The sequence below is a fragment of the Aethalodelphis obliquidens genome, unplaced genomic scaffold (assembly GCF_003676395.1).
Source record: "Aethalodelphis obliquidens isolate GAN/ISIS:26980383/991018 unplaced genomic scaffold, ASM367639v1 scaffold31, whole genome shotgun sequence".
NCBI lineage: Eukaryota > Metazoa > Chordata > Mammalia > Artiodactyla > Delphinidae > Aethalodelphis > Aethalodelphis obliquidens.
This window is the reverse complement of record NW_020837975.1, coordinates 8970625-8997080: the sequence shown is the minus strand read 5'-3', so window position 1 is coordinate 8997080 and position 26456 is coordinate 8970625. Positions and strand designations below refer to the sequence as shown.

At 51.2% G+C, this 26456-nt stretch overlaps 1 protein-coding gene across 4 annotated transcripts in view; it reads left to right on the top strand.

Moving 5' to 3' along the window:
- Nucleotides 1-26456, top strand: part of CPNE5 (copine 5) — a 106344-nt gene that overhangs the window by 22354 nt on the left and 57534 nt on the right. For all 4 annotated transcript variants that reach the window (XM_027127076.1, XM_027127078.1, XM_027127077.1 and 1 more), the window contains exons 2-3: nucleotides 7348-7388; nucleotides 9397-9443. In XM_027127076.1, the coding sequence (XP_026982877.1) occupies nucleotides 7348-7388; nucleotides 9397-9443 (88 nt within the window). The remainder of the gene's footprint in view (nucleotides 1-7347; nucleotides 7389-9396; nucleotides 9444-26456) is intronic.

The following is a 26456-nucleotide window of genomic DNA, read 5'->3' as shown; positions in this document are numbered from 1 at the left end:
AGATGGGAAGCCCTCCAGTCCTCTTCAGCTGTTCCTTTGAGAGCACCCCTGATGAAGCTGGGGGTAGGAAACGGGAGAGTGAGGATGTGAGGGGCGCTGCTGGTGGGGATTTGGGAGACCCTGGATTTTAGTAATGCAGACACCTCTGAATGGTCTCCGACTTCAGAGTTCAGTTTTGGTGCTCCTGGCAAGCTGGGTGACCCTGGCACACCTCAGCCCCAGCTGTCTTGCCTGTACAATGAGGCAATGTCTACCTCCCAGCATTGATACGTAGGGTGAACAGGGTGTCATAGGTTAAGTACACAACAAAGGATTTGGTGCTGATTATATCCACGGTTAATGTGGCCCCCTCCCACCCTCTTTGCCTGCTTGGGGTTAACCAGATGTTTGGTGTTAAAGTGCTCCATGGAGAAATAGGGTGCATCTGGAGGGCCCCTCAAGCTTCGGGGTCTCTCCAGCCTCTTCAGGATTCCTGTTTCTCCCTGATAGTGGTTTACCTGTCCCCAGTCTGCTCTCCTCAATGAAGGCTATACAACAGCCAGGTGGACCCTGCTGGGCGAGGACATGAAGGTGCTCGAGGTCCTGATCAAGCCCAGCAGTAGGGAGCAGGGAGGGGAGAACATGGGGATTCCCTAGAAGCCACCTTATTCTCCACAGGGCTTTTGTGAGCATTTATTGTATGCCAGGCACTTAAATGCAAGTTAGTATGTGCTAGACACTGTTCTGTTTTGCATATATGCACTCCATTAATTCTCAGAAAACCTGTAGGAGAGAGGGACTGTTATTACTCCCACTTTACAGATGGGGATACTGATGCATAGAGAGGCTAAGTGAGGTCATACAGCTAAGGGGTAGAGCTGGGTTTTGGACCCAGCATTGAAGATCCAAGCTATGTGCTCATCACCACCAACTTTTTGTCAGAGGTTGGAGGGATGCTTAGGGAGGCTTGTTGCAAAGAAGTTAAACCATATTTTGGGGGACTTCCCTGGTGGTCCAGCGGTTAAGAATCCACCTTCTAATTCAGGGGACGCGGGTTCCATCCCTGGTCGGAGAACTAAGATCCCACATGCCCCGGGGCAACTAATCCTTTGCGCCACAACTACTGAGCCCGCACACCATAACTAGAGAGCCCACGCATCACAACGAAGAGCCCTCACGCTCTGAGTCTGTGCACCACAACTACAGAGAAGCCCGTGCACCGCAACTAAGACCCGACGCAACCAAAAATAAATTAATTAATTAAAAAAAAACCCAAAACAAACAAAAAACCCCCATATTTCCTTAGCCTTTGAACCTCAGGAAGCTCTTTGGGAATATGATGAAAATTCTGCAAAAAAAAGAATGCATCCATATGGACCAATATGCCACATTTTGCTTATAGTTTCGGGGGGATCCATGGACCTCTATTAGGGACCGCCAGTCCAGGAAAAGCTGAGATGAGTGTTCTTGGTGTGTTTCCTTTTATTCTATAGCCAGAGTCATTTGCTAGTAAATCCACGGAGCGTGTATGGGCTTCGTTTAGAGACAACCTGAATGTGTGATAATCAGTTCACTGAGTAATTTAGCACAGGAGGGACTGTGTCTCCCCGCTCGGACTTCCTGAGGCACGGCTGTGTCTCTTCTCAGACTGGGACTCCCTGAGGGCAGGGCTGTGTCTCCCCTCAGACTTTTGCTCCCTGAAGTGAGGGCTGTATTTCCCCTCAGAGTAGGCCTCCTAAAGGCAAGGCTGTTTTCTCCCTCTCAGACTGAGGCTCCCTGAGGGTAGGATTGTGTTTCCACAGACTGGGGCTCCATAAGGGTCAGGCTGTGTCTCCCCTCAAAGTGGGACTCCCTGAGGCAGGACTGCGTCTCCCCTCAGACCGGGGCTACCCGAGGACGGGGCTGTGTCTCCCCTCAGACCGGGGCTTCCCGAGGACAGGGCCGTGTCTCCCCTCAGACTGGGGCCCCCTGAGGGTGGGGCTGTGTTTCCCCTCAGACCGGGGGCTCCCTGAGGACAGGGCTGTGTCTCCCCTCAGACTAGGGCTTGCTGAGGACAGGGCTGTTCTCCCCTCAGACCGGGGCTCCCCGGGGGCGTGGCTGTGTCTCCCCTCAGACCGGGGCTCCCCGGGGGCGGGGCTGTGTCTCCCCTCAGACCGGGGCTTCCCGAGGACGGGGCTGTGTCTCCCCTCAGACCGGGGCTCCCTGAGGACGGGGCTGCGTCTCCCCTCAGACCGGGGCTACCTGAGGACGGGGCTGTGTCTCCCCTCAGACCGGGGCTCCCCGGGGGCGAGGCTGTGTCTCCCCTCAGACCGGGGCTTCCCGAAGACGGGGCTGTGTCTCCCCTCAGACCGGGGCTCCCCGGGGGCGGGGCTGTGTCTCCCCTCAGACTGGGGCCCCCGGGGGCGGGGCTGCGTGTCCCCTCAGACTAGGGCTTGCTGAGGACAGGGCTGTTCTCCCCTCAGACCGGGGCTCCCCGGGGGCGTGGCTGTGTCTCCCCTCAGACCGGGGCTCCCCGGGGGCGGGGCTGTGTCTCCCCTCATACCGGGGCTTCCCGAGGACAGGGCCGTGTCTCCCCTCAGACTGGGGCACCCTGAGGGCTGGGCCGTGTTTCCCCTCAGACGGGGGCTCCCTGAGGACAGGGCCGTGTCTCCCCTCAGACTAGGGCTCACTGAGGACAGGGCTGTTCTCCCCTCAGACCGGGGCTCCACGAGGACGGGGCTGTGTCTCCCCTCAGACCGGGGCTTCCCGAAGACGGGGCTGTGTCTCCCCTCAGACTGGGGCCCCCGGGGGCGTGGCTGCGTCTCCCCTCAGACCGGGGCTACCTGAGGACGGGGCTGTGTCTCCCCTCAGACTAGGGCTTGCTGAGGACAGGGCTGTTCTCCCCTCAGACCGGGGCTCCCGGGGGCGGGGCTGTGTCTCCCCTCAGACCGGGGCTCCCCGAGGACGGGGCTGTGTCTCCCCTCAGACCGGGGCTTCCCGAGGGCGGGGCTGTGTCTCCCCCCAGACTGGGGCTCCCTGAGGACAAGGCTGGGTCTCCCCTCAGGCTGCAGCTCCCTGATGGCATTGCTGTTTTTCCTCCGACAAGATTCCCTGAGCGGAGGGCTGCATCTCTTCCTCTTTCTGACTGGAGAGCCCCAGCTTGTATTCTGACTCTTGTAAGCTTCTCATTGCGAAGGTGTCACCCTCAGGCCCTGTCCTTTAGCACCAGGCAGTGCTCATTTCAGCCTTTCCAGTGCTTTCTGTCTTTGGTGGGGTCTTCTCAACGCCCAGTGCATGGTCGTTCTTCCTGCAACTGTTTTTGAAATGATTTTGGGGGGGAGAGCAGTGAGGATAAGAGCATTTTGCTCTGCTCCCTGATCTTGATTTAAGGAACAAAAGAAGCCAAGCTTTAGGCTGTCACTAGGACATCTGAAGAATTTTATGCTTTTGGGGGGGGAAAAATACATTTGCCTGTTGGAAAAAAGTCTCTTTGAGCTCTCCAAAGAAAGATAGTGGAGAAAAGCACGTATGGTCTGGTCTCTCTGTGTCCTTGCGGTTTGAGCCCTGCTTCGCGTTGGAAGACCTGGTTTTTTACCCCTTGGCTTCTTACTGGCTCTGTGCCTGTGGGCAAGTCACTCACCATCTCTGGGCCTTGGAGTCCTCAGTGGATCAACCCCAACAGGGCACTGGGAGTGTATGTGATGGGATGGGCTTCCTGGGACCTGTAAGTAGAAGTGGCTTGTGTCACCTGTCCCGTCTCTCCTTTGTCACCAAGTGAGCCTGAGCACCCACCAGGAGAATGACCGCTCCGCTCAGCACCAGGCCGATGAGGAAGACTCACCTGTGTGATGAGCCTCGCTCTGTCCAAGTGCTCCACAGCAGTCCTAAGGGAGGAACTGTGTTTTAACTCCACTTTACAGGTGGGGAAACTGAGGCACAGGAAGGCAAGTGACTTGTCCAGAGGTGGGATGTGAACCCAGCTTATCTGACTGCGGTCCATATACTTAACCATTAGGCTCTACAGCTAAGAGGAAGTATAGGGGCCGGCCCTGAGCATGACCATGTTGGGAGACAAGAGGCTTGCTCACCCATTGGCCGTTCCTTTTCGTTTTCCTTCATCCATCCAATTTGCCAGGACCCTGCTCTGAGTCAGGTGCTAGGCTGGCCTGGAGCAGAGTTGGGGACCCTTCCCCGTGTGAGAGACAGAGGCACCCCTGATTTTGCAGTCCAGGGTGTGCTGAGTGTGGTAACGGGTCCTATAAGTCAGAGGATGGCACAGTACAGGCCAGAGAGAGCTCAGAGGAAATGGTTGTTGGTCAGTGTCTGTCCAAGGAAGGCAGAATTGAGGAGAATGAACAGGAATGGTTCTGGAAGGATGGTAAGGATGATCTCAGCAGAGTAGGGGGAAGAGGGTTTGCATTATCTTCAGGTGCCATAGCCAGGATGACCCATGCCACGCGGCTCAGTGAGAGTCCGGAGGGTCACTGGGCAGGGCGCCACTGAAGCTAGGTGGCTGGGTTCTATTTCTTAGTCCAGCTGTGTGCTTCTCGCCCAGGCAGGTCCCATCTGCTTCTCTTTCAAGATAAGACCCCATATCTGTATCTCTCTCTCTTTCTGTCAATCTCTCCCTCTCTCTCTCTCTCTCTCTCTCTCTCACACACACACACACACACACACGGTCTCACTCTCTTTCTCACTAGCTTAGACATGACTGAACCTGAGTTCCAGAACTAAACTTGGAGGAGGCACAGACCTTGGAGAAGTCAATTGCCTTCTCTCCGAGTCTCACACTCCTGATTTACAAAGGAATTAGAAAAGGTGACCTCTGAGGTCCCTTCCAGATTGAACATTCTAGAATTTTATGTAATTATAGAATTTCATTACAGAATTCAAAGATAAACCTCAGCACTTGCTTTATAGGAGTCCCCCTCACCCCGCCCCCTCTTCCTCCATCTCCCAACCCTCTGTATTACTTTCCAGCTCCTCACCGCATCTCAAGTTCCACCACTGTAGAGGCATCTTTGGAATTTAGGCATTTTGTCCTTTGTTTAAATCAAGACAGACACTCCTGCCCCGAATCCTAGCACACTACAGGAGGGGAGGGTCAGCCCAGGTCCAGGTCAGCCCATCTCGGTGTGGATGAGCATATATCAAATTGGTATCTTACCTGTAGCTCCTGCTGCCTACTTTTCAGAGCTGCCTGTGTATCATTTCATCTGATGCTCACGGCAGTGGGCTGGGAGGTTTATCAGAAGGTTTCCAAAGGGACAGCCGCTGGGAGCAGGTCTGGGAGAGGGGTGATGGAGGCCAGCAGAAGGGTCCTGTGCCTTTGGGTCATGGAGGGCTAGCAGGGTAGCTGCCTCTGGGGAGAGGACCCTGAATGAAGAGACTGGAGCAGAGGATGGGAATCTGGTCGGGGACCAGAGCTGGTATGATTGATGAGCACCATCTGGAACCTCCCCGGGTAGCAGAGGATGCCATATCCTGGCACCAGGCTGCTGTTGCATCTATCTGTCTGTTGGTTGGTCTTTGGCTCCCACCTCAGAGTGGGGAGCATGGGTGGTGGGGTTGACTGTGGGTCAAGTTGTCCAGACAGGCTGTCACTGCTGATGGCTTCAGTGATGGTGACTTAGGGTGAGGTCTCCTTCTAGACCTTTCTGGCTTTGCCACTGCTTGTGCAGCATGGCTACTCCCTGCCCCTTCCTGGACCTCAGTTTCCCCCTCCTCAAGGAGAAGGTGGAACAGATGATCCTGAGGGGCCCATCCAGCTCGGATATTTGGAGTTGGCTGGCAGGAAGCCACATAGCCTAGTGTTTCTCCTCTCTGGGGAAAGGGTGCAAGGGACATCGGGGCCCGTGGGGGAGTAGGGGAGTGGAGGAGGGGACGAGAAGACCCCCGGGGACATCTGGGAGGCAAGTGGGACATGGGTAAGATGGTTGGCAAGGGCAGAGCTTGACCTTAGGACAGTGTAGGAAGGAGTCAGTAGCTCCAACAGGTGGGAGGGCTCACAGGAAGCCCCTTCAGCAATAAAGCCCTTGCTCGAGTCAACAAGGGTCTTCAATGAGTGGGTCTCCCGGTGGGCACCTCTGGGAGGCTGTGTGAAGCACAGCTCAGAGCTGTCCCGGGGGGAGTCAGGAAGCCGGGCATTTATCCTCCAACTCCTGCCCATCATTGGCTGCCGTGGGGAGTGTAAACTTCCTGGTACTTGCAGCCCTGCCTCCCCGAGAAAGCCCTTGGAAGAGAAGTAGGAGGAAACTGTGGGTGTGTACAGGAACTAGGAGGGCTGAAGGGGTAGGGCCGAGCATCAGCAACCTTCAGAGCTGGCACTCTTCTCTCTATTGTACAGATGAGGAAACAGACTCAGAGAGGTTAAGTCACTTCCCAGCCAGAGACCAAGTTTTCTTTGAGCCATGTTGCTTCCTGACAGCAGTGGGTCACTGTGGAGTGAGGGACACCAGATGTGCAGGACATGCCCTTGCCTGATCTCCCTATGATCTCCCATCTGTGAGATGGGATAATGCTTACCCAGTACTGATCTTCCAGGACAGAGTGAGAATTGGGAGCTAATATTTGCAGAACGCTTAGCGCAGTGCCTGGGGTTCAGTGAGTAGGAGCCATGATTGCACAGAGGCAGGGAAGGAGGGACTCCGCTCCTGTTGTGAGAGCTCTCTGCCTCCAAACATGTGTCCATCATTTTTTGTTTGTTTGTTTCTTTGGCCACGCTGTGTGGCTTGCAAAATCTTAGTTCCCCAACCAGGGATTGAACCTGGGACTCTGGGAATAAGAGCGCGGAGCCCTAACCACTGGACCACCAGGGAATTCCCAGTCATCTTGCTGCATGAGTTCAAGTCTAATTGTTAGGACCATGTGTTAGCTCTGGCCTTGACCACAAAAGGACCCTGTTCAAATGAGTCTGCATCCCCTGGGAGGTATCATTAATTAATCCACTGGCACAGGTGAGATGATTGAATAAACTGGCTGTAAGTAGAGCCCTGAGAGAATGGTACATTAGTGGCTTGATTTCACTTTATTTTTTCAGAGACAGAGAAGTGGTAAAAGGAGAATTTCTAGAACAATTTCTACAACATTGGGCAGATTGTGTTTCGGCCCAAGAGCAAGGGGCTGTGGGATCCAGAGCACCAGGGTCCACAGGAGTGTGTGTTGGTGGCAGGGGTGAGAAGCAGGAAGCACCACACACCCTAGGAGCTGAGCTGAGGAACCTCTGGGGCTCAGCCAGCTCCAATGAACCCTAATAAACTGTGCTGAAGGAGCCTCCTGCTTCCCATTTGCCTGAAGCCAGGCCCGAGGCAGCCTCCAGATCTCAGTAACAGCCTGAATCCCCTGAGATCCTTGGGCTGTGCTAACTCCTGCTCTCTCCCCCTCTTTCAGGAACCTTTTGGACAAAGACATGTTCTCCAAGTCTGACCCATGTAAGTCCTGCACTGACAGTAATAACAGTAACAACAACAGCAACGGCATTATGTTTTATTTTTTTCTTTTCCATGATAGTTTATTCCAAGATATTGAATATACTTCCCTTTGCTGTACAGTAGGAGCTTGTTGTTTAACTATTTTATATATAGTATTAATTCCAAACTTCTAATTTATCCCTCCCCCCTACCTTTCCCCTTTGGTAACCATAAGTTTGTTTTCTATATCTGTGAGTCTATTTCTGCTTTGTAAATAAGTTCATTCGTATCACTTTTTAGATTCTACACATAAATGATATATGATAGTTCTCTTTCTCTGTCTGACTTACTTCACTTAGTATGATAATCTCTAGGTCCATCCATGTTGCTGCAATGGCATTATTTCATTCTTTTTGTGGCTAATATTCCACCATACATATGTACCACATCTTCTTTATCCATTCATCTGTCCATGGACATTTAGGTTGCTTCCATGACTTGGCTATTGTAACTAGTGCTGCTATGAACATTGGGGTGCATGTATCTTTTCAAATTAGAGTTTTCTCCAGATGTATGCCCAGGAGTGGGATTGCTGGATCGTATGGTAGCTCTATTTTTAGTTTTTTGTGTTTTGTTTTTTGGTTTTTTTTGCCGTATGCGGGCTTCTCACTGCCGTGGCCTCTCCCGCCGCGGAGCACAGGCTCCGGACGCGCAGGCCCAGCAGACATGGCTCACGGGCCCAACCGCTCCGCGGCATGCGGGACCCTCCCGGACCGGGGCACGAACCCGCATCCCCTGCATCGACAGGCAGACCCCCAACCACTGAGCCACCAGGGAAGCCCTATTTTTAGTTTTTAAAGGCACCTCCATATTGTTTTCCATATTGGCTGCACCAATTTACATTCCCACCGACAGTGTAGGAGTATTCCCTTTCCTCCACACCCTCTCCAGCATTTCTTCTTTGTAGACTTTTTGATGATGGCCATTCTGACTGGTGTGAGGTGATACCTCATTGTAGTTTTGATTTGCATTTCTCTAATAATTAGCGATGTTGAGCCTCTTTTCATGTGTCTATTGACCATCTGAATGTCTTCTCTGGAGAAATGTCTGTTTAGGTCTTCTGCCCATTTTTTGATTGGGTTGTTTGCTTTTTCTGTTATTGAGCTGTAGGAGCTGTTTGTATATTTGGAAATTAAGCCCTGTTGGTCGCATCATTTGCAAATCTTTTCTCCCAGTCTGTATGTAGACTGTCTTTTTGTTTTGTTTATAGTTTCCTTTGCTACGACGGCATTATGACTACTACAGTAGCCAACACAGGAGCCTGTACTGAGTGCTCACTATGTACTAGGCATCGTTCCCAGTACATCAAGGCTATCTAATGTTTCACAGATACTGTCTGGAGAAAGAAAACTTGGAGGTCTGACCCTTCCCAGCCCCGTACTTGTGAAGCCTCAACACAACCAAGTGGGTAGGGAGGGCTCAGAAGGTCTCAGCCCCAGGGAAACCAGTGCATTTAAGATCCCCAAATATCTGTGGCCTAGGGGGATGAGCACTGATTTTGGAGCCCAGGGTTCTAGCCCTAAGCAATGCTGCTCAAGTATATGACCTCAGACAACTCATTGGCCTCCTCTGATCCTCAGTTTCCCCATCAGGGAAGTGGGGCTGATGATAATAATAGGCCCCATGAGGCCACCTTGGGCTCTAAAGGGACAAGCGGGTTTCAGATGCTCTCTCCTGCCACACCTCTGCCACTCAGTCCTCCGTCATGCACACCTGTCTACCTGCCTCACACTTTACACTTGCTCTAGCCTAGATGTGAGTGACCCCGGCCCTCCTCCCAAAGGGTGCCCCTCCCAGACACACCTATATTCTGGGCCCCCTCCTCCAAGCCGACCCCACCCAGACCCAACACTGCTACCCAGGCCGTAGTGTCCTGAGGCGCCTGACCCTCCAGGGCCCTCTGCATCTGGGGCCCACACCTTCCTCTTGGCCTGGGCTGTTAACCCTTTTTTCTCTCCTCTCCTCACAGTATGCGTCATGTATACTCAAGGGATGGAGAACAAGCAGTGGCGGGAGGTAGGTACAGCCCCTCTCCCACCGTGGAAACATCAGCCTGTTCCTGATTGTCTGTCTGTCTGTGCATCTAACTCTGCAGTCATCCCACCTGATGTGTTTCCAACTTCAGCATCTAAACCCCCGTGAAGGATAGTAAGGTGTGCAGAGTCTTGTCCTTGCTGATGCAAGAAGAGACTAAAGGTGGAGAGAAAGTTCCTGTCCTCAGGGAGCCCCAGTCTGAGGGGGGAGACAGGGAGTCCAGGCCCACCAAGATCATGACCAGAGACATGGGTACAGCCTCTAGCACCATGTCTCAGCCAGAGCAGCCTTCCCGTGGTTTTTGACTAATGTGAGTGAGTGTGGCTTTAGTTAGGTGATTCCCCTGCTCAGAAACCTTTGGTGACTCCCCTCTTCTTTGAATCAAGTCTCAGCTGCTTAGTCTGACGTCCAAGCTCTGCCATAACTCAGGATGGCCCGCTTTTCCAGCCTTGTCTCAATTCCATTGTCCCCACCAGAGGCCTTTTGCCCCTTGTGATAGGGTGTTTAAGGAGAGGGCAGACTTGAAGTGCTCGCTCTTAAGAATCACAGACACTTTTAGTGGGTGGCTGCTAGATACCTTCAGTCTATTCCCCACCCAAAAGCCAGAAGAATCCTATTAAAACCCAAGTCAAATTCTGTCCCTCCTCTGTTCAGAACCATCCGGTAGCTCCCATCTTGCAAAACTAAAGTCTCTGTGGTGACTCAACAGGCCCTACAGGATCTGACTTCCTTTACCTGACTGACCCATTCCCTCCTGCTCATCCCCTCCATCACTCCACTCCAGCCACACCTGCCTCTTCCTGCCTCAAGACCTTTGTACTTGCTGTTCCTTCTTCCTGGAATGCTCTTTCCCCAGATGTTCACGTGGCCCCTCCACAGTTCCCTCAGATCTTGGCTCAGACATCACCCTATCAAGGTCTTCCCTTGGCTACCCCATCTAACATTTCAGCCTCTCCACCCTTTCCTGCTTAATTTTGCCTCCTTATCACTTTTCACCATAAGCCATAAACGATACTCTGGTTTACTTATTTATCTTGTTTGTCATGTGTCAGCTCCATGAGGGCAAGGATTTTCATCTGTCATTAACTCTTACATTTTGAGCACCTGGAAAGTTGCCCAGCACACAGTAGGTGTTAATAAATGGCTGTTGAAGGAATGACTGGATTAGGAAAAGGAGCCAGGTGACAGAGGCTGGCAAGGATGTGGCAGCTGTTGTCTCGTTCCCGTCTCTGCTTCCTTCTTCCCTTAGACCTTCTGTGCCAGCTGGTTTTCAGGTGCAGAGAATAAAAGGGGGAACTGGTCAAGGGGGAGGGTCCTTGCAGCCCCTGGTTCCTGTCTGAACAAAGAAGGAGCAGACCTCCTTACTCTTAGAGAAGAGGATCTGGCCAAGCAAGGATGAGGTCAAAGTCTGGGAGGTGAAGAATGTTTTCTTCCAGGGTTGAGGAGGTGGGGGTGAATTTACTGGACTCAGAGCTGAAGGGAGTTTCCCGTGACCTTCATAGCTGTGCTCACTCCTTCTGGTGATCAGAAGAGGCCCAAGGATGGGACGAGAGGGAATTTGACCTTGGCAGCCCGATCCATGCCCTTCTCTACCCAGACCTGGGAGGGAGACCCAGGGGCTCCGGATAGAGACTCAGCTTGGTGTCTCCACTGAGAGAGGGAAGTACCAATGATTAATGGAACAGAGGCAGCTCCAAAGAGCAGAAGGACACAGGTCCAAACCCCAGGGCCTGCGGAAAGGGAAGGAAGAGGAGTGGTGCATGAGATGACCAAAGCCAAGAGCCCACAGGGGCGGTGGTCCCAGGTGACTTGATGAGAATGAGAACGGCCAGTAAAGCTTCAGTAATTCAGACTTCAGAAACGAACCTCCCCTTCCTCGTTGGTGGACTGACTGGAGCATCACCTGCCCTGCTCCCTGATCTGCCCTCCCTCAGGCTTGGCAGAAGCAAGCGGCCAAAGGGAATGAATTTTATCCATAAAATGTATGGGAAATATTTCCGCAGGGGCTGGGCTAAAGTTGACTTTTTCTCCCTCTCCAATACTCTAAGCCAATTAAAGCGTAAACCAGATTGCTGGGGAAATGTTTAGCTTAAAGGAACTAATTACTTTTGAGACCTTTTGGCCGAGCTTCATAGAGAACAGTAATGTCCTAACGTCTCGGTGATTCATTCAGGAAAGTCTGGAAGGGCTCTTCAGAAGGGTGCTGCTCCATGAACCCTTAATTACATCCTCTAATGAGACTTGTCTCATTTGGGTCAGGGCCCACGTTGCATCTTTTTTTTTTTTGGCTGTGCCTTGCGGCATGCGGGATCTGAGTTCCCCAACCAGAGATTGAACCCATGCCCACTGCAGTGGAAGTGCAGAGTCTTAACCACTGGACTGCCAGGGAAATCCCCATGTTGCGTCTTGTTATCACACACACTGCAGGGTGGAGCAGAGGAACGGGTGATAGGCCTTGGAATCAGATACACCTGTGCTTTCACTTCTGGCTCCAGCCCTTTCTGGAACAAGTTACTTTTTTTAAAAATTAATTTATTTTTTTCCCATTAATTAATTAATTTATTTATTTTTGACTGTGTTGGGTCTTCACTGCTGCGCACAGGCTTTCTCTAGTTGCGGTGAGCGGGGGCTGCTCTTTGTTGCAGTGTGTGGGCTTCTCATTGCCGTGGCTTATCTTGCTGTGGAGCATGGGCTCTAGACACGTGGGCTTCAGTAGTTGTGGCATGCAGGCTCTGTAGTTGTGGTGCGTGGGCTTAGTTGCTCCACATCATGTGGGATCTTCCTGGACCAGGGCTCGAACCCATGTCCCCTGCATTGGCAGGGGGATTCTTAACCACTGAGCCACCAGGGGAGTCCCTGTTTTTTTTAATCACACTGTTTATTTATTTGTTTTTCTTTATTTCTTTATTTTTTGGCTGCATAGGGTCTTAGTTGTGGCACTTGGGATCTTCATTGAGACATGCAGGATCTTTTGTTGCGGTGTGTGGGTTCTTCGCTGTGGCGTGTGGGCTCCAGAGCAAGTGGGCTCTGTAGTTTGCGGCACGTGGGGTCTCTCGTTGAGGTGCGTGAGCTCAGTAGTTGTGGTGCGTGGGCTTAGTTGCCCCAGGGCATGTGGGATCTTCCTTCCCAGACCAGGGCTCGAACCCACGTCCTCTGCATTGGAAGGTGGATTCTTTACCACTGGACGACCGGGGAAGTCCCCTGGAACAAGTTGCTTTTAACCTCTGTGTTTCCACATACGTAATACGGGAGTAACGCCTACCTTGTAGGCCTGTGGTGAGGGCAAAGCGAGATGATGGATATAACATACCTGCTGTGTAGTCATTGTCTGGTAAATATCATTGTACAACATCATCCAGAGTGTCCGGGCCTTACTGGTCCCTCCCCCATTTCAGTCAATATTTACAACAGTAAGCATTCTTGAGATTGGGCGGGGGGAGGAGGGAGATAGGCCGAAAGAAAAGTGTTTCACCAGAAGCGCAAGATGGAACTAGGGAGTTTGCAGCCTAGAAGGGGAGATTCCCATGCATGAATAATGCTAACAGAGGATGTGATGAGAGGTATTGATGAGAATAGAATGGGAGTTCAGAGGAGAGAAAATTACAGCCAGAATGTCATTTGGATTTTTCAGTGGAATTTGAACCTCAACACCAGCCATCTGGCTAAGGGATGCATGATGTGGAGCAGAGGAGAATGTGGGTTGGAAGGAACTTCAGGGCTCAGCTGGTTCACCCTCCTCATCCTATAGAGGAGCAGGATTGGCCTCATGTGTTGGAATCAGGGTGCTGGACCCCAGTGCAGTGGCAGCGTCCACTTGGAGGAGTTGAGTCGATCTGGGTTTCAGTGAAGCCGGGGGGCATACACAAGGGCCCAGCATCAAAGATGGTGGTGAGGGCTTCCCTGGTGGCGCAGTGGTTAAGAATCCACCTGCCAATTCAGGGGACGTGGGTTTGAGCCCTGGTCCGGGAAGATTCCCACATGCCGTGGAGCAACTAAGCCCGTGTGCCACAATTACTGAGCTTGTGCTCTAGAGCCCGCAAGCCACACTACTGAGCCCACGTGCCACAACTACTGAAGCCCGTGTGCCTAGAACCTGTGCTCCGCAACAAGAGAAGCCACTGCAATGTGAAGCCTGCGCACCGCAGCGAAGAGTAGCCCCTGCTCGCTGCAACTAGAGAAAGCCCGCACACAGCAACAAAGACCCAACGCAGCCTAAATAAATAAATAGATAGATAAATAAATAGATAAGTAAATTTGTAAAAAAAAAGATGGTGGTGAAAGCAAAGGCATGGAGGTGGCTGGAGTAAGCAGGCCAGTCCAGGTCCTGCAGAGTTGGGAGATATAATACAGGGCTAATTATAAAGGAGTGGGTGGGGTTCAGGGAAACCAACGTGGGCTGGTGAATCACAGGGGCTGGGGACAGTGGGACTACTCCAGGCCTGAGGAGGTAAGGGGTGGGAGTGGTTCCTGGAACCCCAAGGGAGCTTGTCTACAGGAGCAGGGGCCCTCAGTGGAGGGACATGGTCAGCCTGGGCAACCTCACTCTCTCCCCACCCTCTGCTCTCCTGCCTTCACCTCCCATTGGTGGAACCCCACTGGAAGACTTAGAGTTGGGGGCGGCTGTTGATCCAGTCCACACAGGTCGGCCTCCCGGGCATAGAGCAGGGTGGGGAAGGGCTGGAAGTAGATCCAGAGGGCCAACGGAGACCATCCAAAACAGAGGGTGAGCAGATGAGTGAGGCTGGTGTTCAGGGTGTGAGGCTGGTAAGATACAGGGAGAGGCAGCTGAAGGGAGCTCCTGACTCTCAGGCTGAGGACTGCTGGGGTCATAGGGTCAGAATGTCAGAGAGGAGACTGACCCCATTTACAAGAGACCATCAGCGCCATGCCCAGCCTTCAGGGGTGACGGTGGCAGAGCTCTGTTGCATGGGCTACCCCTGGGACACAGGCTTCAAGCTATTTCTGTAGGAGGAAAGATACCCTCAAACATATCAAGGCCCTACTTTGCCTGATTCTTTGTGTGACCTGCAGAGGAAAGTATCAGGAAGGGAGAGTTTAAAGAATAATCCAGATCCATCTCTACGGAACTGTCCCTGGGATGGAAGCCTGTTTTTCCTAGTAAACATGAACCCATTCCCATGGCTCCACCTGCTAGTTCATTGCAAAAAGTCTCTCTGTTAGTGGAATCTTGGCCAAGAGATACTCATTCCATGGCCGGAGGGAGTCAAGTGCAAGCACAGCAGTTTCCCTAGGCAGGGTCTCCCATGTTTGCATAAGACCACAGAAGGATGAAAGCTGCTCTCGCAGCCCCTGGCTGCCTGGTTTCAGCTGATTTTAACCGTTTGGGTCATTGTAATGCCTTCTGAGAAAGCTCCGTCTTCCCATCACCTAAATCTGTCACTGCACTTTGTGAAAATTGACTCAAGATGTAATTTTAGCCCAGGAAATCGACCACTATTTGCATCAAGGCTTACTAAGCCCTTCTGCATGTCCCAGGAGAGGCAGGATGGCCAGGTAGGAGGAGTCCCAGAAACTCTGTCACTAGGAAGAGGGAGCTGTGCTTGGTTCCCCATTTGAAAAGTGTAGGGGTGCAGCAAATAATAATATTAATAATGAATTTCACATTGGTAATTCCTTGGCAGTCCAGTGGTTAGGACTCCATGATTTCACTGACGAGGGTGAGGGTTCAATCCCCGGTTGGGGAAATAAGATCCCACAAGCCCCACAGCCAAAAAAAAGAAAAAAGAAAAAAAAAGAAAAGTGTAGAGGTGATCCCTGTCCCTCCCTTGCCAGGTGGCTGTCCAGGCTGAGGGCCCTTCAGAAAGGAGGAGATGGGTATCATGGAATCTTAGGGTGTCCCGCTGATCAACCCACACCACCTGCAGAGCATGTGGCCCCAGCCGCCACGCCCACATGTCCCTGCCTGAGCGCTCAGTCTATTTTTGAGCAACCTCAGCCTGCTGAACATCTTAACACCAGCTGGGAATGACAGTTCATCTCTGAATATTCGGGATGATCTTCCTCGGAGCATCTTGACATGAGCCTCCACATAAATTTGGCTCAACTTACTGTGTGCTGGGAGATGAATGCTGGGGACACAAAGGGTGACCAGACACTATCTACAGCCAGAGCTCACTTTCAATTCAGGGAGGTAACAAAAACAATAACTGCAATAGTAATGCTAATAGCAAACATATCTAACAGTGATGTACCAGGCACTGTTCTAAAAAGCATTTACTGTAGTAACTCATTTGATCCTCACAACAAACCTGTGAAGGAGGTAGCAGCAGCATTATTACTGTTATTATTATTATTGGCCTCATTTAACAAAACAGGAAACTGAAGCACAGAGTGGTTAATGTGAAAGTAGTTTCTAGAACATGACGTCAGAACTATAATAGAGTTATACATAAAGGGCATAATTCCACTCGTTCCTAATTCCACACTCCTTAGATGTGCAAGTAAGTTGATTTTCTCATTCACATATTCTTTATTTTTTAAAAAAAATTTATTTCTTTAATTTATTTATTTTTGGCTGTGTTGGGTCTTCGTTGCTGTGCGAGGGCTTTCTCTAATTGCAGCAAGCAGGGGCTACTCTTCGTTGCAGTGCACGGGCTTCTCATTGCAGCAGCTTCTCTTGTTGTGGAGCACAGGCTCTAGGTGCGTGGGCTTCAGTAGTTGTGGCATGCAGGCTCAGTAGTTGTGGCTCGCGGGCTCTAGAGCGCAGGCTCAGTAGTTGTGGCTCACAGGCTTAGTTGCTCTGCGGCATGTGGGATCTTCCCAGACCAGGGCTCAAACCTGTGTCCCCTGCATTGGCAGGCAGATTCTTAATCACTGTGCCACCAGGGAAGTCCCCCACATATTCTTTCAATGTTTGAGGACAGCTCACATGGCCCTGTTAGTACGCTTTGGGGCAGACCTAGAATGTGACCATTTCTATCAAGAGTTCCTCTTTATATAACTGTCTCTTGTCCCTTTGCTAATCTGGGCACACTCCCTGGAACACACGTCCATTTGTCAATGTTCTTCCCAAAGTGTGTGTCCTGCACCATTCCCTTCTCCAGCTCAGAGCATCGTGGGCTGGCTCCCTCCTCACAGGGGCTTGGACTAGACAATCATGCATTCTGTGTGTTTGTTTCCAGGGGTTATATATCTATCGACATTACCTAGAATTCCACTGGCCTTTTTGTCAGGTGTCTTCAACTTACTTCATATTGAGTTTGGGGGCTCCTGTATCCTCCTCAAACAAGCTGCTATCCAAACAGAATTCCTCCAGCTCAGATTTGGCAATTGAGTTTTTGAATCTAAATGTGAAATTTTACATTTATCTCTGTTACATGTCATTTGGCAGATTCAGTCTGTTGTTATGGTCTGTGAAGATCACGTTGAATTATGGTTGTGCCTCCTGGTCCTGGGTCGGCGCAGTCATTGTCCACGCGAGTGATAGGGGTTGAACGGGATGGAGTGCTGTGGTCCTCCACTAGAGACCTTTTCCCAGATTGATCTCAGTTACCTAGTTGACCTTTGGGGAGTGCTGTTCAGCCACCTAGGATCTGCATAACTTTGTTATAACCCATCTCGTATTTCTGCGTCTGGTCCCTAAGGACGTCATGAATAACAGTCAAATACCTTGTCAGATGACGCCCTGAACTTGATGCCCATCCCAGCTCTGAGATTTACCACGTGACCTGGGTGAGGTATTTATCTTCTCCAAGTCTCATCTTACTCATCTGTAAAATGGGGTTAGGAGAGCTTCTTGGAAGGACTAACTTAAGATAATGCTTGTGAAATGCCTGGAAATATCAACTGCAGTGTGCCATTGCCCAGCTCGGGCCCCTGGGCGCCCTTCACAGGGGGAATGACCACACTTGGAGACCCTGGGAACTAAACCAACCCTGCCCGCACCAGGAACCCAGGAGTAACAGCCAACATTCTCAAATACTCAAGCTTCCTGGGAAACCCGAGTTCCCTCCTCAGCCTGGGGCTGTAGGACCTGATTCGCTCCAAGGAGTGAGGGCTTCCAGGGGGAGAGGGACTTGAAGGGAAGCATCCCAACCATGTGTGTGAGGAGTCCCTCATCAGAAGGGGCTCTTTCAGGAAAGGCTGGACACAGGGATGTCATCCCTGTGTCGTGCCCAGAGCATTGTAGCATGACGTACTGGCCACGAGGATGGTGGCTGCGGATGGTGCAGGAGACCCACTCCCAGACTCTGTGGCGCCTTTGTCCCCTGCTGGTGTTTATCCTGGGTATCTCCTCTCAGTCTGCCCACAAAACTCTGCCTCTCTGGTGGTGGCCTGTCTGCCTCCTGCCCCCTATCAGACCCCGACTATCCTCCCTGGCTCTGGCCCCAAAGGTCACCCCCAGGCTCATCCCCAAAGTCTCCTTTTTAGCTCCTCCTGAACAGAAGAGGGCTTTTTCCTGTGGCTGTCCAAATGACAGCTCAGGAATTCACCCATTTCTCAAGACTCTAAGACAAAACATCAACTTCTTAGCCTGGTGTTAGAGCCTCTCCCATTTGGACTACCCTAAGCATGGCCATAAGCCAGGAACTACCATGGATTCAGCCCTTGCTGTGTGCTCTGCTGGCGCATCCCTAATGCTGCAGCCAACTGTGAGGAGATGTGATTGGCCCAGATCACAGGTAGGAACTGAGACGGGAAAAGCTGAAGTGGCTTGTGTAAGGCCATGCAGTTCATCAGTGTGGGGCTGGGACTCAATCTGTTATGAAGCCACCTAACCACAGCTGCCAGGTCTTTGGGGCAGAGACCTGCAGCCTCCCACAGTCAGGAGTGGATACAGGCACATCTCTGCTTCCGCTCAACCTCGACGCCAGGGCCTACACAACCGTGAAAGCAGGTCTCAGGCTGATTTCTGCCTCACGCACCTGTGAGTTAGATTGAACCGTATGAATCTGCAATTTGAAAATTTTGGCAATTTCATATGGTCTAACAGTTAAGGTTAGACTCTAATCTAATATTAGTAAGTGGCCGCTAGTCACACACCTGTCCTTACAAGCTCAGAGAGGTCCCTGGGCCTGCCTCTTGCCTGAAAGGCTTCTGAAAGTCGGCCAAGGGATGATGTTCCAGGGTTGGTAAGGATCAGGCCACAGCAGGCTCCATCTGTGGGAGAACCCAGGGGTATCAGAAGCCCAGGCCCACTCCCAAGGCGTGAGGTCACGTCTCTGCAGATTCTCACTCCCTGCTTGTGCAAGTGCTTAAGTGCTTGTACAGCAGTCCTAACCATCCAGGTGTCTCACTACCCCTTCCTGTTGGTTGTGAAAAATCATTGCTAACATCCCTCTGTTAATAGGGCTCTCCAGTACCCAGGAGATAACGTATTAGAGGTGAGGCCTCCTAATTAGGGTCTTTCAAATGTAACTCCCACTCATAAGATGGATGAAACTCATTAAAAAATAATCTAAAATAATGTGTTACAGACAGTAGAACAAAACCCAAGCTGTTTGACTCCAGGCTTTTCCCTCCCTACCTCAGGGCCTGTTACCCGCTATCTTAGGGAAGAAGCTCTTCTTAGCTCTGTCCCTCTCCCTGCATCCAAACACTCATAGCCCCCAGTCTGGTGTACTGCCCACCCTCACTCTATTCCTCCAGAGGAAATACTCCACCTTGCCCTTTCCTTTAGCCAGCTCTGATCCACCCTAAGCTGTCTCTGAGCTCCCCAGACACCTCTGTCCCAGCAGCCATGATTACTCCTTGATAACTCTGATTATTTAAGCTACTCAAAGAATCAACCAAGATGTATGGAAAATCTGTGTGACAACAGGCATCCTTTACTGAGTGCCTGTCATGTGTCCAGCATCTCATACTCATCATCCCTAATCCTTATAACAACTTTGCAGGCAGGTACAGATTATGCCTAGACCACGGAGGAGGGGTGGGATCCTGAGCACTTTTAAGAGTCAGACAAACCTGGGTTTGTTTCAGGACCCTGGTACTTAGAGCTGTGTGGCCTAGACACTTATCCCCTCTGAGCCTCAGATTCCTCACATGTAATATGGACAACTAACAATACTTACCTTCTGGATTGTATAAGGATTTGAGATAACATAGGATAAGTTGGAGGAGCCAGGTAGGCCCTTGGTAAAAGATAGCTCTTGTTAATAGATCACTGATGGTGCCGGGCAATGTACCAGGCAGTTTATATACTTTATCTCAGGTAGCCCATTCTATAAATAGCAGTGTGGAGGCCAAGAGAAGGGAAGTAACTTAAGTAAGACCCTGTGGTATCCTCCAGGGTGCAAAGCTGTAGCAGGGAGGTCCCTGCCCTCAGAGACCTTACAGGGAGCTGGGGAGAACAGACACATATATAGAAGGATTTATTTATTTATCTTTTAAATTTTATTTTATTTATTTTAATTTTTTGGCTGTGTTGGGTCTTTGTTGCTGCATGCAGGCTTTCTCTAGTTGCGGCGAGCGGTGGCTTCTCTTGTTGCGGACCATGGGCTCTAGGCTCGCAGGCTTCAGTAGCTGCAGCACGTGGGCTCGGTAGTTGTGGCTCATGGGCTCTAGAACACAGGCTCAGTAGTTGTGGCGCATGGGATTAGTTGCTCCGCGACATGTGGGATCTTCCTGGACCAGGGCTCGAACCCGTGTCCCCTGCATTGGCAGACGGATTCTTAACCACTGCGCCACAAGGGAAGCCCTATAGAAGGATTTAAAAGCCTCATTTATTCATCTTGTTGAGGGTGTTGGAACAGATCCTCTCTGAGGCCCCAAGTTTCAGACCACAACTAGTCCAAGAGCCTCCCAAGTAGTTTAGACATGAATTCTCAGCACTTCACAGCAGGGAGAGATCAAGAGGGCTAGGGAGGCTTCCAGGGGGAGACAACACCATACTTTGGACTTGAAGGATGGTGGGAGGAGGAAAGGGCATTCCAGGAATGGGACCTGACGTGAGCAAAACCTGGGGGTGGGAATGGCCTGCGTGTCCATGAGCTAGCTGGCTGTGACTTAGTCCAACTGCAGCCCAGTGTGTGCTGGAGGGAGGTTAGAGATCAGCTCCAGAGGGGAGGGCGGCGCCCCCCTGGGAGCCCTGTTGGGAGTATGTTGTCTTAGATTTTATCACGGTTTCCAGAATCAGTAGTCAGGGAACTGGCATTTATTGAGCACTTACTATATGCCATACAGTGATCCAGGCATACAGTGGAGAACAAGACAGGCAGAGTCCATGCTCTGGAGAGGCTTAGTGTAGTCAGCAAAGAAATTGGATAATTTCAGGTACTGGTTGATCAGTGCTGTGAAAAAGATAAGACAGTGTGATGAGACAGTGACCTGGGAAAAGGGAGCTGCCTTAGTTAAAGGGGCATCAGGGGAGGCCCTGCTGAGGGGCTGGTGATGCGAGTTGAGCCCCAAGTGGTGCCATGCATTAGTCTGGTGGTGGGGAGGTTCCAGGCAGAGGGAACAGCGAGTGCAGAGGCCCCAAGGTGGGAACAAGCTCTTTTCGTCAAAGGACCAAAAGAAAGACTGGTACAGTTTGAGTGGTGTGAATAATAAAGACAGTGGGCCGTATGGTCACAGAGGTTGCACGGGCAGATCCTGCAGGGCTTTGTAGGCCATGTAGGAGTTCAGACACTGTTCTAAGTGTGATGAGAAGCTATTTGAGGGTTTTGAGCAGGGGAGTGATGTAGCCTGGTTTATGTTTCAGAAAGATAACTCTGTCCCCTGTGTGCAGAGCAGATTGTAGGGGAAAGGGCAGCCGCAGGAAGACAATTTGCAGTGTTTGTGGAGCTCCTGGGATGAGATGGGGTGGGCAAGGGCAGTGGGGATCCACTTGATCCAATGGCCAAGAGTTTAAGTGTGAAATGAAATGACCTTCCGCCCACTAGGCTGTGAGCCCAGTTGGGATCCCTGATGACCAGAACAGGACCTGGCCCCCATCATAAAATGTAGACCTTTATCAAAAGATTTAAAGTAATGAATGGACTGTTATTGTTACTAAAGCCCAAAGCAGGAGGCAAGCCTCGCTAGGAGGTGGATTCCCAGGCCAGCATGGGGTTGGCTTTCCGACTCTCCCCTTTTTGCAGAGAGGAGTCTGCCTCTGCAAAGAAAGGTCCCTCTTGAGCCTTGGGTCCCTTGGGCAGCCTTTAGTGGTTTTTGCTCTTGTCACACAGCTGCATTTCCAGGGCCTTGACTCCCTGTCATCAGGAGCAGGCAGTCTAGGACCAAGGCCTTACTTCAGGGACCAGGTGAGTCCACAGGTACCTTTTCCCAGTTTTAAGGTTAGGGCTTTAGAACCTGCTTACAATGTCCCTTCAAATCCTGTCTTTTCCACTCCCCATAACCTCTCTCAGTCCTAGTTTTTTTCATCAGCAAAATGGGACCGTGGGACCCTGATGCCTGCTCATTGGGCTGTGATGGGACATAATGACAGAATCACCTCAGTGCCTTGTTGCGCTCAATACTTTAAATAGTATTATTATGCAATACAGTCAGACAAAGCTATGAGGCGGCTCTGTCCCCTGTCCTGCTGATCCTCAATAGGAGGATGACTGACATTCCTACTGCCCATGCAGTCTCCACCTCAGCAGCACCGTGTGATCTGCCTTGGCCCTCACCACATCCCAGATGAGGAAGCAATTGGATGGAGGGGTTCTTGCTTCGCCCAGTGACTGCTAGCAAGTGGCAGAGCCGGGGTGTGATGTGGTCTTGAGTCTGAGTCCAGGCTCCTTTCATCTGCCCAGGCCACTGACTTTCAAAATGGGCTTTTCTGGCTCCAGGGTTTGATGTGGTGCCTCAGGGTCCAACTGTGAATCTGTGTGTGGCTCCTGCCACCCCTTCCCCCATTCAGCCAGAGGTGTTTGTTAGTTCTGTGTGATACATTAGACAGGAGCCTAAGATTCCCTTTAAAGAAAGGAGTCTGCCTTTCTAGTAAACCCCGAGGATCTAGGCCAGGTCCCTTGGTAGCTGATAAATCTATTTATTCCTTGGCGTTAGTGTCCAGGCACACTTCATAGCTGCAGCTGAACTGTTGAGAGCGCGGGCTCTGAAGTCAAGGTAACTGGGTCCAAATCCAGGCCACCACCTTCCCAGCTGGGGCGCTTAGGCAAATGCTTAGGCTCAAAAGCCTGCTGTGAGGATTAAAGGAGTTAACTCATGTAAAGGGGCTGGCACGTAGAGAATGCTCAATAATGGCTCTTCCTGTAAGAAGCCCTTAAGTGAGAAACCACCGATGCTATCATTTCACTGATGGTGTATAAGGAAGGAACCACTGATGCTATCATGTCAGATGTCATGATGCCATTTGATAGGAACCATAGACATTTTGGGGTGTGCTGGGGGACAGGTGCTATTGTGACAGGCTTTCTCAGGCTCCCCCATTCCCCCAAAAGCGGCTGCTCAGGCAGGACCAGAAGCACAAGCCAGTGGAGAGTGTTTTGCCGGCAGGTTGGCAGCCAGGCTTACTGGTAAAAGGGCCACTCCCCCAGGAGCTGGGACAATTTAACAGATTATCGGAAACAATGGCTAATTAGGAACTAAGCTTTTTGGCAGGAAGTCTTTTATTATAAAGCTTGATAAAATTTCACAGGCCACTGCTGGTGTCTGGGGCCAGAACAGGAACCTTCTCTGTCCAGGCCTGAGCACTGGGAAGGCCATTGGAGCCTCAGGCCCCCCATCTCCACCTCTGCCCTTCCTCACCTAGAGGCCTTGACAAAACAGGAAATGGTCTGGGAGGCCACCAGGCCACAGAAGTCATGGTTCACTCTGTGTGCCTTTAGGTAAGCCCCATGCTTTCTCTGGGCCTCGTTTTCCTTATTCTCTAAGGAAGAGATGGCCACAGGATCCTGGACCCCTCCCGTGAGAGAACCTGAGAGAAATTTCCAGACTCAAGACGGTGGTGGACCTGGCATGGGACTTCTGTGCCCCTCTGCACAACCCATGCCCTCCTGCCTGATGCCCAGACCTCTGGCCATTCTCCCCAGCCCTGGACACCCACCCAGTCCCCTATTCCCAGAGCCAAGCAGATTCCCTCGTCCTATTTGTATTTGAGTCAGATAGATTTCTGGCCTCTAATTTTAATCCCAGTGAACATGATTCATGAGGATCCAGGGGCTGGGGTCTGCAGCAAGATGTTAGAATCTGCCATTAAGGAGCCATCAGTAATATATGAAAATTATAGGGGAGCTCCGGCTGGGGAAGGGTGGGCAGCTTGGAGGTAGAGAGCAGCCTGTCAGCTCTGGCCTCCTTCTGTCCTGGCCAGCACAGTCACCGGGGGCTTCGCAGCTGTGGGGGGAAGGTCTCCGAGGCTTCATGCAGCTGTAATTTGTGAAAAGGCAAGAGCTGCTTAAATCAGGGGCCGTTAAGATTGTTCAGGCTTGCAGAGCCACCCACTCACTACTGAGGCAGAGGATCGCAGTGAACACCGTGATCCTGTCACTCCTGGGAGCCCTGGCCCTCCCCCCGGGCCTCCTGGAGCTCTGCTTCTTCATGTGTAAAATGGGGATGATAATAAAATCATCTCCATGGGGGTCAGTGGAGGGTTAAATGAGATCATGAATGTGTGGAAGTGTTGTGAAGATGAGAAGTCACGATACAAAGCGGAAGGAGGAGGAGGATTGGATGGAAGGGAGAAACCTGGGAGAGGGGGGCATAGACAGGCTTCTGGGACAAGAGGGCACTGCTCAGAGCCAGAGCCCCGCCTGGCCTGGGCTCTTGTCACTGCCCGTTTCCTAATCAGCTTTGTGACCTCTGTCAGAGCACCCCATCCCCGCTTCCCTGCCTCTCTTTGCTCATTGGTTGAGAGGATTTGGTTCCTTCTGGCCCTAAAATCTTCAGTTCTGAGTCAATTTGTTAGTCAATGAATGTTCACAGAAATCATAGGAAGGACCAGGACTGTGGTGTGTGTGTGTGTGTGTGTGTGTGTGTGTGTGTGTGTGTAGGGGTTAGAGGTGGTGTGGAGGTTGAGCAGAGGAATAGATCGGGGCGCTCACCTGTGCCACCTGACCTGTAGAACCACCCAATTCCACAGGAAGAATTAACCAGGTGGAAGGGACAGTCAGCACTGAAGAAGTTCAGAGGTTGGCCTGGGGTAAAGACTGATGGGACATATTCCCAGCCTCATTCACAGTATTAACCTCTTATTGTTGAGTGACTCAATCAACTCCTAATTGATTAGGAGCCAGAATGCCTTAGTTTGAATCCTGTTCCTTCCACCCATTAGCTGTGTGACCTTGGGCAAGTCACTCAGTCTCTCTGAGCCTTATCTTAGTTTACTTTTCTGTAAAATGAAGATGATAATAGTACTGCCTCATAAGGTTATTATGAATATTAAATGAGTTAATATATGGAAAACACTTAGCACCTGGCACCTGGTAGGGCTTGGTGACAGTTGTTATCAGTATTGAAGACCAACTGGGCAGCAGATGCTCTGTGCAGCCTTTCATGCACATTTCCCTCTAGCCTTCCCCTGGAGAAGGAAGGATGTTCTGTTTTAGCGATGGGGAAATGCACCTTCCGAGGGGTTACCCAGGTCGTCTCACATAGATAATAAGTAACAGAACCCTGGCCAGTGGGGCTCCTGGGCCACTGGCCTGGCTACCCCTCTGCACCTCCCTGGCTCCAGCCATGGGCATCTGTGGGGAGTTGACCGACATGTTGGGAGACATCCCTGAGCTGCTTGCTGTCACTGCCCCCAGCAAGTGGGTTGTGAGGAAGAAGAAGAGGACCAGATTTTGGAAATCTGGAAGCAACAGAGAGAGCCTCTTCCCAGGCTGCCTTTGTTCTGCATCTCCAGTGTCTGAGCTGGGGATGAGTGGGCCAAGGGCACCACTCCCCGCATTCTCACTAGCAGCCTCCTTGCCCAAGGGCTCCTCCTGCCTTCCCTTTCCTGCAGTGGCCAGAGTGAATTTTCTTCTCTAGGCCTGGGTGGCTAAGCAAAATTTACACATTCTACTTCCTTTTTTCTAACTGAGGCCTGGGCATTGCTAGGTGTTGAGGGGAGCCCACAGGGAGGGCAGAACCTTGATCTTAATGGAGCAGCTAGTTTGCAAGAGCAAAGGGCCAGCCCTGAATTTTCCCCTCAGCCTTACCCTGTATGTGGAAGTTATTTGGAGAGAAACCACACAGAACTGGGACCTCCAGGGGACTTAAGCACAGAGGACCCCTTTAGATGGAGGATAGAAACCTTCTCAGGCATGGAAGATGGGTAGGAAATGTTAGCAGTTAGGGCCAGGAGCATCTCAGAGACAGGGCTGAGTTCAGAGACTTGGGAGGTATATACCTCCTGGGTGGCTGGGCCAGGGTTTGGGATTTATAAAGAACCAGAGTGTGGAATCACAAATTTACAGAGCATGTTTTATGTCCCAGGCTCTCTTCTAAGTATATTACATACACTAAATCATTTAAGCCTCCAACAACTCTATAAAGTGTGGATAAATGGTCATTTCCATTTTATGGAAGAGGAAGTTAAGGCAAAGAGGTGAAGGTGTTGCAGGAAGGGGGACCCCTTCCAGGGCCCAAGGGTGGGCTCTTGTCTAACACTCAGAAATTAATTGTCTGAGGAGACACACACACTGACAAAGCAAAAGACTTTATTGGGACGGGGCGCCTGGGTGGAGAGCAGCAGGGTAAGGGAACCCAGGAGAACTGCTCTGCCACATGGCTCACAGTCTCAGGTTTTATGGTAATGGGGTTAGTTGCCGGGTTGTCTCTGGCCAGTCATCTTGCTTGGCCCAGACTTGGTCTGACTCAGGGTCCTTCCTGGTGGTGCGTGCATCTCTCAGCCAAGATGGATTCCAGCGAAAGGATTCTGGGAGGTTAGTAGGACATATTATGGGCTGGCGTCTCCTCCTTCCTTTTGGCCCCTCCCAAATTCTTCCAGTTAGTTTTACAAGACGTATTATGGGCTGGCATCTCCCCTCTCTCTTTGGCCCCTCCCATATTCTCCCAGTTAGTTTTCAGCAGCAGTACCATGTTCCTTATCAGGACCTCCTGTTGTGAGAAACTTATGCAAGTGGTTATCATGGTGCCTGGCCAAGGTGG